Raw genomic sequence first — 14,141 nt, 5'->3', positions numbered from 1 at the left:
GCCGGTTGATATTCCAGTATGTCTCGCCTTCTTTGCCACTCGTTCTTGTCCTCTCTCTTCCTTTTTTTTCTTCTTTTGCCCTTTCGCCCTTCACGTTGTCACGCGCCGACCTCCACCGCCAGTTTCCTTGTCTCTGTGCATTGGCAAGAAACCAGCTAACTCTTCTCCTATCCGTCATAGTTGCCTTGTTTGCGACAAAACTTTCGTCAGCCTTGCGCAAGCGTCCCTCAACTCCCAGTCGGCCAAGCGGCAAGACCAGCGAGCTCCGCGTCACCGACAACACGTCTGCGTTGACTTACTCCTTCTTGTCATATTTCGCCTATCGTTATTACAGCATCTCGACAATCTCTGCGGCCCATTTACCTAAAACTACTACCGTAACCACTCCCTCAACAACCCTCTCACAGAACCCCAGCCGAAGCCATGTCTCTCTGCCAGAACCGGCTCCAGGAGGAGAGGTATGTTGGCCTTCAAACTCTCGCCCTTCGCGTGGGAGAGTCTACTGCGACTTGGAGCACACTTGTGCTGATACTTTGTTTTTTACAGGAAACTGTGGCGCAAGGACCACCCGTTCGGCTTCTATGCCAAGCCAGTACGCAACGCACAGGGCGTCCTTGACCTCAAGGTCTGGGAGTGCGGCATCCCGGGCAAGGAGAAGACGATCTGGGAGGGCGGCATGTTTAAGCTCACAATGACATTCCCGGATGGTACGTTTCGGATGCGGGTTGCTTGCTTGCGTACTGTTCGCTGGACCGAAGGCCTTGCTAACCTGTGTAGAATACCCCACGAAGCCACCAAAGTGCAAGTTCGTTCCGCCGCTGTTCCATCCCAACGTCTACCCGTCGGGCACCATCTGCCTGTCGATCCTCAACGAAGACGAGGCCTGGAAGCCGGCCATCACGATCAAGCAGATCGCGCTCGGCATCCAGGACCTGCTCGACGACCCTAACCCGGACTCGCCCGCCCAGGCGGAGGCCTACAACCTCTTCAAGAAGGACAAGGCCGACTACGAGAGGCGAGTCCGCCGGACCGTCCAGGAGAACCCGGCTCCCTGAGGATGGGCGGTTCTTGGGGGCGAGGCCAGCGCCTCCGTTGACATATTTCTTTGCCTGCGAGGAGTCTGAAAACGACGGAGCATTTGCAAGGGGTTCATGTACCGTGGTTTGTTGTTTTTGATTTGTTCTCTGCTTGCGTCTGCTTTTGTTCTTTTTTTCTTTTTTTTTTTTTTTTGGCCTGGTGATTTTATAATTTTTGCCATCTTTCGTTGAGTTGCACTGCATTTGTATATTTAGCCGCACAACACCAGGACACATGGCGATGTGGGAGTTATTTCGGGACCATGGTGGGCAGGATGGATGATATGAGCACGGCCTGACACGCCATGGAACGACAAGGAGGAGATAGATACCAATACAGATCTGAGTAGAACAGCGTCTTTCGACATCCGTGAGTTGGACGTATACGTAAGAAGATGAACTGTGGCGTTCTTTTTACACTTGGAATGTAGTCACAGGCTGTACAAGCAGCGAGTCTGTCGTGATAGAGAATTTTCGACATTGACACGGGGAGTTTTTTCCCCCACGAGATATTTATGTCGTACATCTCATGCTGACAATGTCGAATAGAAGGGTAAATGCACTCACAAAGACCACAGGTGAGCATTTGCACCTTGTTTTGATCCCACCAGCAGCCAATATCCGTGTAAAGCTGGCCGCGTCTTGTGATCCATCCCACGGACAAGGTAGGATGGAGAGGACTGGGGGGTTGCATGACTCAATGTGCAATCTTTGCGGGCGATTGGCCGATCTGTGCTGTATTTACGTACGTTGCGCCAGTGGTGTGCATAATCCAATGGCCCTGCAGAGCCTTATCTGGTGGTGTAAGTGGCATGTAAGTGCAGCAGGACGGTGAGTGCCTCATATTCACTGTCGCAGCATCGGCGTCTTTCCAGCGGCATGCGCGCCTTCCCGTATCGTTGGCAGGGGCATCTTGTCGCGCGATGTATTGCCCAACCGTTCTTTCCACAAACTACCATCTAACAAGCGTTATTTGGCGTTCTGAACCCGCCTGTGCCTTCTAGTTTTGTCGTCAACTCTGATACTGTAAAATGTGAGTAATAAGAAAGAGGGAGGAAGGAGCGGGCCAATTAGCGGCTCAGCCGATACCGGCAGCAAATAGGAGGCCACAGATTGAAATCCACGACTAGTTTCGTCCGTTTCCCAGCAGATCTCAAACCTTTTTTTTTGTGCTCCGATTTCTCCAATTGTACGTCACAAACGATACCCACCCAAAGAGTCACCAGGGCTATCTATCAAAAGTGGAAGGCAAGAGCGACCGGGAGGGAGTACTTCGTACAAAGCATTGTTGTGACTGTCGTCCCAACTTCACGGAAGGAACGACACGGCAGAAAACGCAGGGGACCAAAGACCAAAAATAGCGGGGGCGACCGAGCGCGAAAAGGAGGGGCGACAGCAGCGCTCGACGCCGTCGAACGTGCAGGAGACAAAAAAAAAAAAAAAAAAACAAAAAAAACGTGAAAATATAATAGCAAGAGGAAGGAACCACAACGATAGTCGGTGGCCGGTGGGAAAGAGCATGTGCAGAGCAGGCTACACTAGTTGCAATAGTCGCTGTTATCGACGGCTGGAGGCAAGAGCATACCAAGCGTGAAGTAGCCCGTCCGTCCGTAGCAGGAACGAAGAAAAAGAACGAAAAATAATAGTACTATAAAAAAAAAGGCCCTAGAAAACAGCGTTGCAGGCAATTTTCGCTGTCCAGCATTTATGACACACACCTCTTTGCCTCTCCAAAGCCGACGACCTCGTCTCTGCTGGCCGCTTGCGTCCCTTTTTCCTGCTCTCGACACATCACCAGAACCCGCCGCAGCACACGCGACCTTGCCCTCCTGACCCTCGACTTGTTTTCCGACGTGGGTGGCCGACAGTTTATCCCACGCACCGTTTATCTCTCAGGTAAGGTCTTCGTCGGCTGTTTTCCGTCTTCTCTTCTTCTGAAGTTACCGTGCGGCTCTCTTTCGGTCTCCTATATAGACACGAGCACCCATCCCTGTGCTGACACAAAACGTCCACCTGCGCAGACAGAATTCAAATTTAGCGCTCCAGCGTCAAAGAGAACAGAGAACCTCTCGAGACACCAGGCAACAATAACAATCCACCAAAATGTGTGGCATCTTCGCTTGTCACCGGTAGGTCACACATCGCCGCTGTATGCGGTTTTGGCTTCATTTTTTGGCGCTTTGCGGGCATTGGCGCGCTTGAGTCACACTTTGCGCGGGGTCGTTTTGGCGGCCACCACGGCACACGACGTGCTCAACAAAGCCTCAACAGCGCTCGCAAGCCTCCCAATGACACAGTGTCTTCCAATTGAGGTTCCTGGTCGCATCTCTGACCCGCGATAGTCACCCCGACGTCCAGAAATTCAAGCCGACGGCCCTCCGGCTGTCCAAGGCGTAAGTACCCCCCTCTCTCCTTATGCTCCAAATGTTGTCCACAATAGCCGTCCTTGTGCTGACGACTCTTTGTTTCTTTGCAGTATCCGCCACCGTGGCCCCGATTGGAGTATGTCTATGCCGCCCGACACTCGCGCGCCGGCGCTGTTTCCCCCCTATTATGGTGGACAAGAGATGGAAGAAGGAACTGTACTGACGGAAATGGAACTGCAGGCGGCAGTGTTATCAGCAACCAGACCAGTATGTCCCTTTTTCTCTCTCTGACTTTATATTCTGACTCGTTGCTAACGTATCCAGTTCTGTGCCATGAGCGGCTCAGCATCGTCGGTGTCGGTATGTCGCACCCTACCAACTCCCACCCGTCAACGCAACGGCGTATACTGACAACCGACCAGAGAGCGGCGCCCAGCCCCTGACCAACGCCGATGAGAGCATCGTCCTTGCCGTCAACGGCGAGATCTACAACCACCGTCTTCTGCGCAAGAACCTGAAGACGCCGTACCACTTCAAGACCACCTCCGACTGCGAGGTCATCATCCCGCTGTACATGGAGCATGGCATCGACGCGGCTAAGTTCCTCGACGGCATGTTCTCGTTCGTCCTCTACGACAAGAAGCTGGACCGCACAATAGCCGCCCGGGACCCCATCGGCATCACGACGTTCTACCAGGGCTGGTCGTCCAAGGAGCCCGGCACCACCTACTTCGGCTCCGAGCTCAAGGCCCTGCACCCGGTCTGCGACAAGATCGAGTCCTTCCCCCCGGCCACGTCTTCGACAGCCAGACCAACCAGCGCACGCGCTACTTCGAGCCCACCTGGTGGGACCCCAAGCGCGTGCCCAGCACGCCCCTGGACCTGACCCTGATCCGCGAGACCCTCGAGCGCTCCGTCCGGAAACGGCTCATGGCCGAGGTGCCCTACGGCGTCTTGCTGTCGGGCGGTCTCGACTCCAGCCTGGTCGCCTCCATTGCCCAGCGCGAGACGCTCCGCATGCGAGAGCTCGCTGCGGCCAACGGCAGCACCGAGCCGGCGTCCTTTGGCGCCGTGTCGGCCGACAACCACGACAACATGGACCGCGGTGAGGGCCTGGTCGGCATTGACGACGACAACAAGCTGTCCACCGTCACCTACCTGCCCCAGCTCAACTCCTTCTCCATTGGTCTGCCCGGCTCGCCCGACAACAAGGCCGCGCTCGAGGTTGCCAAGTTCCTCGGCACCAAGCACCACGTCATGACCTTTACCATCGAGGACGGCCTCAACGCCCTGTCGGACGTCATCTACCACCTCGAGACGTACGACGTCACCACCATCCGCGCATCGACGCCCATGTACCTGCTGTCGCGCAAGATCAAGGCCATGGGCATCAAGATGGTCCTGTCCGGCGAGGGCAGCGACGAGATCTTTGGCGGCTACCTGTACTTCCACGCCGCGCCCGACCGCGAGGCCTTCCACGACGAGACGGTGCGCCGCGTCAAGAACCTGCACCTGGCGGACTGCCTGCGCGCCAACAAGTCGACATCGGCCTGGGGGCTGGAGGCCCGCGTGCCGTTCCTGGACAAGCAGTTCCTCGAGACCACCATGAACATTGACCCCACCGAGAAGATGATCACCAAGGAGCGCATCGAAAAGTACATTCTGCGCAAGGCCTTTGACACCTCGGACGACCCGAGCGCCGCGCCGTACCTGCCGGACAACATCCTGTGGCGCCAAAAGGAGCAGTTCTCGGACGGCGTCGGCTACGGGTGGATCGACGCCCTCAAGGACAACGCCGAGCTGCAGGTCACCGACGAGATGATGAAGAACCCCAAGCCCGAGTGGGGCGACGACATCCCGGACACCAAGGAGGCGTATGTATTTTTTGTATTTTTTGCATTTTTTGGTCTCGCCCCGTCTTACGTTCTTTGGAACACGACTAACAAAAACAGCTACTGGTACCGCCTTATGTTCGACGAGCACTTCCCCCAGTCCTGCGCCTCGACCGTTATGCGCTGGACGCCGACGTGGTCGAAGCAGACTGACCCTAGCGGCCGGTAAGTCTCCTTTTCAATGACGACGCCATTGATAGCCCGTGTTTGATTTGACCATTGCCTGACAACCATCACAGCGCCATTGCCACTCACAACGCCAAGTACGACGAGGCCGCTTAAGATGCCCGAGACACCCAAGTGGCCTGCGAAACAAGACACCATCAGCCAGCCTATTACGCTCGGCTCATTTGTTTGCATGTGTGAAAAGTAGTTGTTTGCGATTCGGCGATTCGGATCTAGGACCATTTCGACCAGGGAGTTGACAACCAGGAAAACAGTCCTTGTTTTTTTTATCATTTTGTCGTCATTCTTGCAAGAGGTAGACAGAAAAAAGGTTGCGATAGATTATGCTCAGATTAAAAAAAATGTCATTTTTTTTTCTTATAGCGGAACCTATCCAGAGAACCATACCAAACTATCTCTTTGCACATCGGCGCCGTGTGAATGCCGTTCAATAAAAGTTCATTCACAAACAGATGGGCAACCTTTTCAGTTGTATCACGTGACGAACTCCCGTTCTGCCGTGAGTTAATTCATGCGCCCCACGTGGGTTTTCTAGCGCATCCAACCCGAACACTTTTCCCTGTCCATTATGCGGTCCCCTGTTCCCTTTCTTTACCGTTTCTTTTCTGTTCCACCCGAACAAAGGCGCCTGCAGCCAGCCAACCAGGCGGTCGAGCGCCCTGGCAACAGCGTCCGGTTTGAGCCGAGGACCCTGTGGACAGAGCCCACTAAAAGCTACAAAAAAAAAAAAAAAGAAGGAAGACAGAGAAAACGTCAAAAGGCACAAGTAAGACACGAACGACAAAGACGGAAAGGTGCGATGGGCGAGAGAGAAAGTGACAAGGTGACGGCGACGGTGAAAATACAAACAGAAAGGGGAAAGAGGCATTGGGCGTCTACGACAATAGGACAAGAATCCGTAACGATACGTCGCCACGGGCGGGCCAGCCACACACAGACGCATACCCGCACGTATCGTAATTGCTGAAAATGCATGTTGGCTGGTAGGGCCCCAACAAAGTGTCTCTCACCACCTTTTTCGGGCGCAGGCAGGTGGTAGTGTTGGAGGTAATTTTATTTATGGACTTTTCTTTGCATTTATTTTAATTCGTTCGTATGGGGTGCTCCTTCTCTTATTGTCGCAAACGGCCCCCCCTCCCTCCTGCTCCTGCCTTTCTCTCTCTTTCCTACACAGCAAGCGCAATCTTGAGTTTCTTGATTTCTTTCCCTCTTTTCTTTCTTCACCCAAACACAGCCCCTTAAACCTACAGTCACGATGTCGGTCCCCAACTTCTCTGACATTGCCAAGCCGGCCAACGACGTGAGTCCTGCTCTCCGATTGCTGTCCTCATTCGCCCGAGAGGACGACGGGGGCCACGAAGCGCCCAATTGCCGACGACAGACCGCCCAATCACCGCCGTTTTGGATTGGATTTGGGTGGGATGTCGAGAGCATCGTCCGACATGGATTTGACCATGATCCATGTCGGACGATGCTGCCTTCGGGTGGCATTGCATTTTGCGACTCTTGCTGACGTTTCTGTTCTTCTGAATTATAGCTGCTGAACAAGGACTTCTACCACCTGTCCGCCGGCACGCTCGAGGTCAAGAGCAACACCCCCAACAACGTCGCCTTCAAGGTCAACGGCAAGAACAGCCACGAGAAGACCACCACCGGCACCGTAAGTTTCCACGTTGCCCGCCAACCCAACAATAACACATCGTCCCAAAACGCTACGGGAGACATGAGCCGGGGTGGGGCAAGGAGGCATGGGAGAGGGGGAGGGGTAGCCATAGGCATAGGCATAGACATAGGTCACAGAGGGTATGCGTCGGGAGAGGCCCTTTCCGCGAAGAACATCGTCGGATGGCGATAGGCGAGAGAGACGCATGGGACAAACATGCCGGCCTTACGACTGCAACTGCACGACTGGCTAGCGTTCGGTGTGTTTGTCAAAGCGTGGCCCTCGGCCGGCAATGCGTGTACAGCCTTGCCTGACTTCCTCTCCGGTCCTCACCTCTGATGCTCTGATCCTCTCGTACCGCGTGCCCGCATTGGGACTTATCTCAGTCTCCTGACTTGTCTTGGGCTGCATGACGCTAACCACATCATCTTCTCTTGCAGATCGAGGGCAAATACACCGACAGATCTCTTGGTACGGCAGCACCCAGCAAAAGCAACCACCACAAGTCACGACACCAACGCCATGTATCCCACAATGCATCTGTAGATGGTGGCAGCCACGAACATGCGTCTCGTGGAGCGCCGGACCCTTCTTCATCACCTCCCCCCTTCACATCCGGCAGCAAGGATGTTGCCGACCGGACACGGACAGCCAAGTCGCTTCCGTTGTTGCCGGCTTCTGAAGCCTCTTCCTCTCACTCCTCCTCTCCAGACATCTCCTCTCCTTCTCTCACTCCTGCTTCCTCTCACCGCCACCCTTCCTCCTCCTCCTCCCCCTCCTCCTCCAAATCCCACAAATCTCCCAAGTCCCTCCAAAATGTCAGCGTCGTCCTGTCTCGCATTGGCGGTTCCACAAGTGGCCTGCCCGTCGAGGCGGCGATTGCGCTCTCCCCGAAAGTTTCGACCCTGCTAATGTTTTACCGTCGCACAGGCCTGACCGTCACCCAGACCTGGAACACGGCCAACGCCCTTGAGTCCAAGCTCGAGCTTGCCGACTCGCTGGCCAAGGGCCTCAAGGCCGAGGGTGTCTTCTCGTTCCTGCCCGCCACCCAGGCCCGCGGTGCCAAGTTCAACCTGCACTTCAAGCAGAGCAGCTTCCACGGCCGCGCCTTCTTCGACCTGCTCAAGGGCCCCACCGCCAACGTCGATGCCGTCATCGGCCACGACGGCTTCCTGGCTGGTGCCTCGGCCGGCTACGACGTCAACAAGGCCGCCGTGACCAGCTACAGCGCCGCCGTCGGCTACCAGGCCCCCACGTACTCTGCCGCTGTCACGGCCAGCGACAACCTGAGCATCTTCGCCGCCAGCTACCACCACAAGGTCAACAGCCAGGTCGAGGCCGCCGCCAAGGCCATCTGGAACTCCAAGAGCGGCAATGCCGTCGGCCTCGAGGTCGCCACCAAGTACCGCCTCGACCCCCTGTCGTTCGTCAAGGCCAAGATCAACGACCGCGGTGTCGCTGCCGTTGCCTACAACGTCCTGCTCCGCGAGGGCGTCACCTTCGGCATTGGCGCCTCGTTCGACACCCAGAAGCTCGACCAGGCCACCCACAAGGTCGGCACCAGCTTCACCTTTGAGGCTTAAGCGTCTCGCTCGACCAAAGACGAAAGAAAAGCCCGCAAGGAAACTTCTCTTGCCCGGCAAGGGGCCCAAAAAAGCACTTTTTTCAATTCAATAAAATCTTTTCCCATCTCGTACATCCCCATTGGATGATTTATATATCCGTTTCTTAAATTTCAGTCTCCTACGGGTTGACAACAATGCGATGACTGTGTTTGCCGCTTCTTTATGCTTTCCCGGGGCAGCCCTGTGACTGTTCTTGATATCCTGTCTGTCCCTTTAAAATCACACTTTACCTCATTTTCGTGCTTGTATGCGATTGCATTTGGTCGTATGCAGTTTGATTCGGTTGTATATACGTTCATACCTCATATCCTGGACAAGACAGGCTTCTGTTTTATATAAATTGACAAGGAAGAGACGACGAAACGATTCCTATCGTCACATCTCACAACGGTCTGGATTCCGGGAAGGGGAGAACAGGCATGTTGCCCCAGCCGTCCAGCTGTTGTACAAACCGTCCGTCGTTCTATGTCTTTGGCTTTGCTGGTGGCGTCTTCTTCTCTTGTCGCCAATCGTTGAACAATATTACTGGCACAAGAATCCCGGCGGCCAGCGCCGCTGTCATGATTAAGAAGCCCACCACCATGCTCGTCTCGTCCTGGTAGGCAGCCGAATGGGCCGCCGCGGCCCGCCGTTCGGCGACGCGCTCGCTCATGTTGCGGTGCGTCCGCTCCGTCTTGTCCCAGTCGAAATGCGGCGTCGAGGGGTTGCTGCGCGTGCCGGCATCGTCGGCGTTGACGTTGCCCGGGCTAAAACCGGTGGGGCCGTAGTCCTGACCGGCGTTGGCCGTCGAGCCGCCCGTTCGTGACGACTGTGAAGCGTGTCCTGCTGCATTGTGAGCCGTGTTCTGGCCGCTCCCTGTGTTGCGGTAGAAGCTGGGCGGTGGGCCCCGAAAGGCGCTTCGCCGGCGGCTGAGGCCCGAGGCCGGACGGCCGCCGGCGGGGCCTGTCGAGTAGTACGAAGCGTTGGGCCGGTGCTGGCCGCGGAGATGATGGTGGCTGTGTTGGCGCATCACCTCGCGGTCGTAGGCGGCGCGCTTTTCGGCGTGGCTGAGGACGGCATAGGCTTCGGAGATGCGCATGAAGCGGCGGGGCGCATGGGGGTCTTGGGGGTTGTGGTCGGGATGGTGGGCTTTGGAGAGCTTGTAGAAGGACCTTGTCTGTTAGAGCAACAGGGCATGAGGACGCCTGGTACTGGCAGGATCGGACACGTACTTCTTGATGTCGGACGCGTTTGCGCTAAACGGCACATTCAGCGTCTCATAGTGGTTCTGGCTGCCTGCCATCGCATCTTGGAGAAGGTGTCGACTGCTGTGGAACGGGCGCGCTGCAGGCGTCGAACGAAGCGTCCTGGAGGAGCAGTGGCATGCCGGCCGGCTGCTATAAGCGACAAGGCTGTGAGGATAGACACGGATTGGCGATACGAAAGCAGCGGAAGAGAGACATTGTGGCAGCGAACGAGGGTTCATTCCTCAGCGGCGGGTTGGAGCTGTGCAATTTCAAGGCGGTTTCAGGAGGGGCACAGAAGAGTTGACAGGCAATAGAGTCTCTGAATGCGATCACGAGAGGCGAAAGAGAAATTGTATAAGACGCGATCAAAGTGGTTGTATTGCGCGGGCTTTTTGGAATGACCCGCGTTGACATTCGCCGCTGGCATTAGCGCTCTTTCCCGCTTTAGGCGATCTGTAACGGGTAATTATGACTACGACATCTCAGCGGTGTCGGCCGCCATTGACATACTGTGGCTGGGTGCTGTGGCGCCGTACTTCTACTCCGTAGGTGCTATGTCATAGTGCCTTGCAGCACTGTCTCGTGCCCCGCGCCCTCTTTGGTTGGGCCGGTTTCCTATTCGGGCAGCCCCACGCCTTACTTTTGACAAGGCCATGTCGTTCTACCTAAAACTTTTTTTTTGTTTGATGAACGAAACCAGCAGACGACATTCCCAAGCCGGCACTGCGTATAAGTTGCAGGCACACCCTTGACGGGAACACCATATTCATATCGAGAGAGAGCACACCGACGCTACTAGTGGGCTGCTTCGACATAATTTTACTGTACTGAACGAGCGAGCACCTATTTTTTTTTTCCCAAACGGCACGAAAATAACAAAAGCCAACACCAAAATCAATATCAAAATCACAATGGCTGCTCAAGCCCCACCCACCGGTGAGCCCGCTGGTACGTGGATGGTTCCATGTCCATGCCCGTCCCTGTCGACTGTATGCTGACAATCTCTACAGCGGAAGGTGGTTCCACCAAAGCCACCGCGGCTATAGGTAAATCCACCAACGGCGACGCGGCCGATGACAGCGAGGGATCCGAGGACGAGGCCGACGAAGCCACAGGTGTGAATGGGGGTGCCGGCGGAGAGGGCGCCGGCGGGGAGGGCGCCGCTGCGGCCGCCAAGAAGAAGAAGAAGAACAAGAAGAAGAAGAAGAAGTCGGCCAAGCCGACCAAGCAGTCGGACCCGCCGCGGGTCCTCATGTCGACGCTCTTCCCCTCGGGCGCCTACCCCAAGGGTGAGGAGGTGCCGTACGTCAACGACAACGCCTACCGCACGACCGACGAGGAGAAGCGCCACCTGGACAGCCTGCGGTCGGACTACCTCAAGGACTACCGTCACGCGGCCGAAACGCACCGACAGGTGCGGCAGTGGGCGCAGAAGAACATCAAGCCGGGGCAGTCTCTTACGGAGATTGCCAACGGCATCGAGGACAGCGTGCGCGCCCTGGTGGGCCACCAGGGCCTGGAGGAGGGCGACGCGATGGTGGCCGGCATGGGTTTCCCGACGGGGCTGAACCTGGACCACATTGCGGCGCACTACTCGCCCAACGCGGGCAACAAAACGATCCTGCAGCAGAGCAATGTCATGAAGGTGGACATTGGCGTGCACGTCAACGGCTACATTGTGGACAGCGCGTTCACGATGGCCTTTGACCCCAAGTACGACAACCTGCTGGAGGCGGTGCGCGAGGCGACCAACACGGGCGTGCGCGAGGCGGGCATCGACGTGCGCCTGGGCGAGATTGGCGCGGCCATCCAGGAGACGATGGAGTCGTACGAAATTGAGCTCGACGGCACCACGTACCCGATCAAGTCGATCCGCAACCTCAACGGGCACACGATTGAGCACTACAGCATCCACGGCACCAAGAGCGTGCCGATTGTCAAGACGAATGACACGACGAAAATGGAAGAGGGCGAGGTGTATGCCATTGAAACATTTGGCAGCACGGGCAACGGCTACGTGCGCGACGAGGGCGAGGTGTCGCACTACGCCAAGCGGTCGGACGCGCCCAACGTGCCGCTGCGCATCCAGTCGGCCAAGACGGTGCTCAACGTCATCAACAAAAACTTTGGCACCCTGCCGTTCTGTCGCCGGTACATTGACCGCCTGGGTCACGACAAGTACCTGCTGGGGGTGAGTGGACAAGGCCATTTTGCATCGTTGGGGATCCAAATCGGGTCCAACAAAATACTAACTCCCATCAGTTGAACAACCTCGTCAGCAACGGCGTGGTCGAGGCCTACCCGCCCCTGGTTGACAAGAAGGGCTCGTACACTGCCCAGTTCGAGCATGTAAGTTCTCCTGGAGATTCGTTTCACGACTGTCTCTTGCCAGCCCGACCACTTTCTAACAACCCAGACCATTCTTCTCCGTCACAATGTGAAGGAGGTCATCAGCCGCGGCGATGACTACTAAACGAAGGAGATGTCCCGGCAGCTGCGAAACCAGCTTGTGTGATGTGGGACCCTGACGCCTTGCGTTTGTTTAGTTTCGTTGAATTACGTCCTACCGTTTATCTTCCACTCGGCAACCGGGGCGAGCATTTGAATCTCTGTGGTCCTGCAGCTACGGAGATTACGGATACCGCGGGCCCGCTGGTGTCCGCCATCGCGCATGCCAGGCACAGGTCAGCTGCCGCCCTCGTGTTTGCCCTTTGCTGTTTGTCTTCTGGAAATGGAGGCACGCAGCAAAGCATCCTTTTACCATTACTTTTGCCAACCCGCATATATTAGTCAGGACAAGAAGGATCGCAGCAAGAAATACAAGAAAATACAAGAAAACACAAGAAAAAAAGGTTGACTGTCAAATGCCAGAAGTACCCAGTTTCGAGAAGAAACCAATGTGATATTTTTGAATTATGTCATCATACAGTTATTATGGGACTTGTCAAGGCGAGCTCCAACACGGTTCCAGAAAAGTCTCCAGAGCAATTACGACATAACTCTGTAGGTCTTGTGATAGGCACAAATGTATCCAGACGCGGCAATGGTGCATTCCTGGTCGCAGCTGCCGCCAAGTACCAGACGTGTTCCCCGTTGAATGTCAGCCTGAGGCGGTTTGGAATTTAGTGGTTTTGGGGCATGTTTCCTCCTGTCGAATCGACAGCATATTGTACGGCGTAACTGGCATGCAACAAAGTCTCCAAATGTGTGCGAAAGAAATAAATGCAGGCTTGACCGTGCTGCTTTCGTCACTATGTCAGTGTGGTGTCAGTCTCTAGCAGTCGGCATTCGGCGTTGTGGAAGGGGCGCGAACGGCCTCTCCGTTCAGGTATTCGGGAGACTGGATACAGACACCTTAGACACGCTAAGACATCACCTAAACCGCCCAGACTCTCGTTTGCGTCCCTCCTACCCCCCGCGTGCATTCCGAAGTTTTTTCATGTGTTTTCGCGCTAGTCCATATCTGGCCATACCTAGACCATGGCCAGCCAATAAGAGGCCTGGTTTTCTCGCCACGTCCAGTGCCCTTTCCGATAAGATTTCGCGTACCTTCGATGAGGGCAACTCGGGGAGGGCGGGCCCTGCTAAAAATTGGAAATAGAGAGGCAGGTAGAAATTTTTAGGGGAACTGAGGGGAGTCATGCCGAAAATTTTGTGGTGCCCGCCCCCAGTAGTACGGGATCGAGCCTTGGTTGTTCCTGCCCGTTACAATAAAAGACGCGCACATCCTTTTCCACCCGACTGCCAACTTCCAGCATGAGCTTTCTGCTTTCGATTTTGAATTTGTACCTTCACTCCTTCATCTCAATACCCTACGATACGTCGACAAGAGACACCGTTTCTCTCTCGAATCTACACTCGCTTTCTCTAAAGTAGCCAGTCGCCCTCACCGGACAACTGCTTCAGCGCAATTTGACTACGAAGGAAAACGACACTCAGATATCGCTCCACTCCACCGACTTCCTGTGACTGACCGCTCTCGACAAAAGTCCCCCACTACCTCACCTCCTCCTCCTCCTCCTCCTCTCCTCCTCTCCCTCTCCCTCTCAAGACAGGCGTCGCCTTCGCGGAAAATCATCTCGCCCGTGTTCTCATCCAAGCGTCCGC

General features: G+C 55.6%; 5 protein-coding genes across 5 annotated transcripts; 4 read left to right on the top strand and 1 right to left on the bottom strand.

The window, feature by feature from the left end:
- Positions 1–423: 423 nt before the first annotated feature.
- On the top strand, positions 424–1,055 carry SPSK_09846 (ubiquitin-conjugating enzyme E2 I; the record flags this gene model as incomplete). The annotated part of the gene is made up of 3 exons (XM_016736414.1): positions 424–458; positions 547–707; positions 778–1,055. 3 exons carry the CDS (start codon positions 424–426, stop codon positions 1,053–1,055), a joined length of 474 nt encoding a protein of 157 aa, XP_016587359.1.
- Positions 1,056–3,179: 2,124 nt separating this feature from the next.
- Positions 3,180–5,616, top strand: SPSK_08617 (asparagine synthase (glutamine-hydrolyzing); the record flags this gene model as incomplete). The annotated part of the gene is made up of 8 exons (XM_016735209.1): positions 3,180–3,205; positions 3,374–3,469; positions 3,553–3,709; positions 3,767–3,802; positions 3,867–4,202; positions 4,253–5,316; positions 5,395–5,499; positions 5,574–5,616. 8 exons carry the CDS (start codon positions 3,180–3,182, stop codon positions 5,614–5,616), a joined length of 1,863 nt encoding a protein of 620 aa, XP_016587358.1.
- Positions 5,617–6,775: 1,159 nt separating this feature from the next.
- On the top strand, positions 6,776–8,766 carry SPSK_08800 (voltage-dependent anion channel protein 2; the record flags this gene model as incomplete). The annotated part of the gene is made up of 4 exons (XM_016735387.1): positions 6,776–6,955; positions 7,058–7,180; positions 7,321–7,446; positions 7,624–8,766. 4 exons carry the CDS (start codon positions 6,776–6,778, stop codon positions 8,764–8,766), a joined length of 1,572 nt encoding a protein of 523 aa, XP_016587357.1.
- A 505-nt stretch (positions 8,767–9,271) lies between these two features.
- SPSK_09556 (DnaJ domain protein) lies at positions 9,272–10,273 on the bottom strand (the record flags this gene model as incomplete). Its single annotated transcript, XM_016736128.1, has 2 exons — positions 9,272–9,959; positions 10,020–10,273. The coding sequence occupies 2 exons, from the start codon at positions 10,271–10,273 to the stop codon at positions 9,272–9,274; spliced, it is 942 nt and encodes a 313-aa protein (XP_016587356.1).
- A 672-nt stretch (positions 10,274–10,945) lies between these two features.
- SPSK_09116 (methionyl aminopeptidase) lies at positions 10,946–12,507 on the top strand (the record flags this gene model as incomplete). Its single annotated transcript, XM_016735695.1, has 4 exons — positions 10,946–10,982; positions 11,045–12,225; positions 12,297–12,383; positions 12,451–12,507. The coding sequence occupies 4 exons, from the start codon at positions 10,946–10,948 to the stop codon at positions 12,505–12,507; spliced, it is 1,362 nt and encodes a 453-aa protein (XP_016587355.1).
- Between the last annotated feature and the right edge of the window lie 1,634 nt (positions 12,508–14,141).

This window comes from Sporothrix schenckii (assembly GCF_000961545.1).
Source record: "Sporothrix schenckii 1099-18 chromosome Unknown Cont44, whole genome shotgun sequence".
Taxonomy (NCBI): domain Eukaryota; kingdom Fungi; phylum Ascomycota; class Sordariomycetes; order Ophiostomatales; family Ophiostomataceae; genus Sporothrix; species Sporothrix schenckii.
The sequence above is the reverse complement of the archived record's forward strand: the minus strand, read 5'-3'. Positions and strand labels throughout refer to the sequence as shown.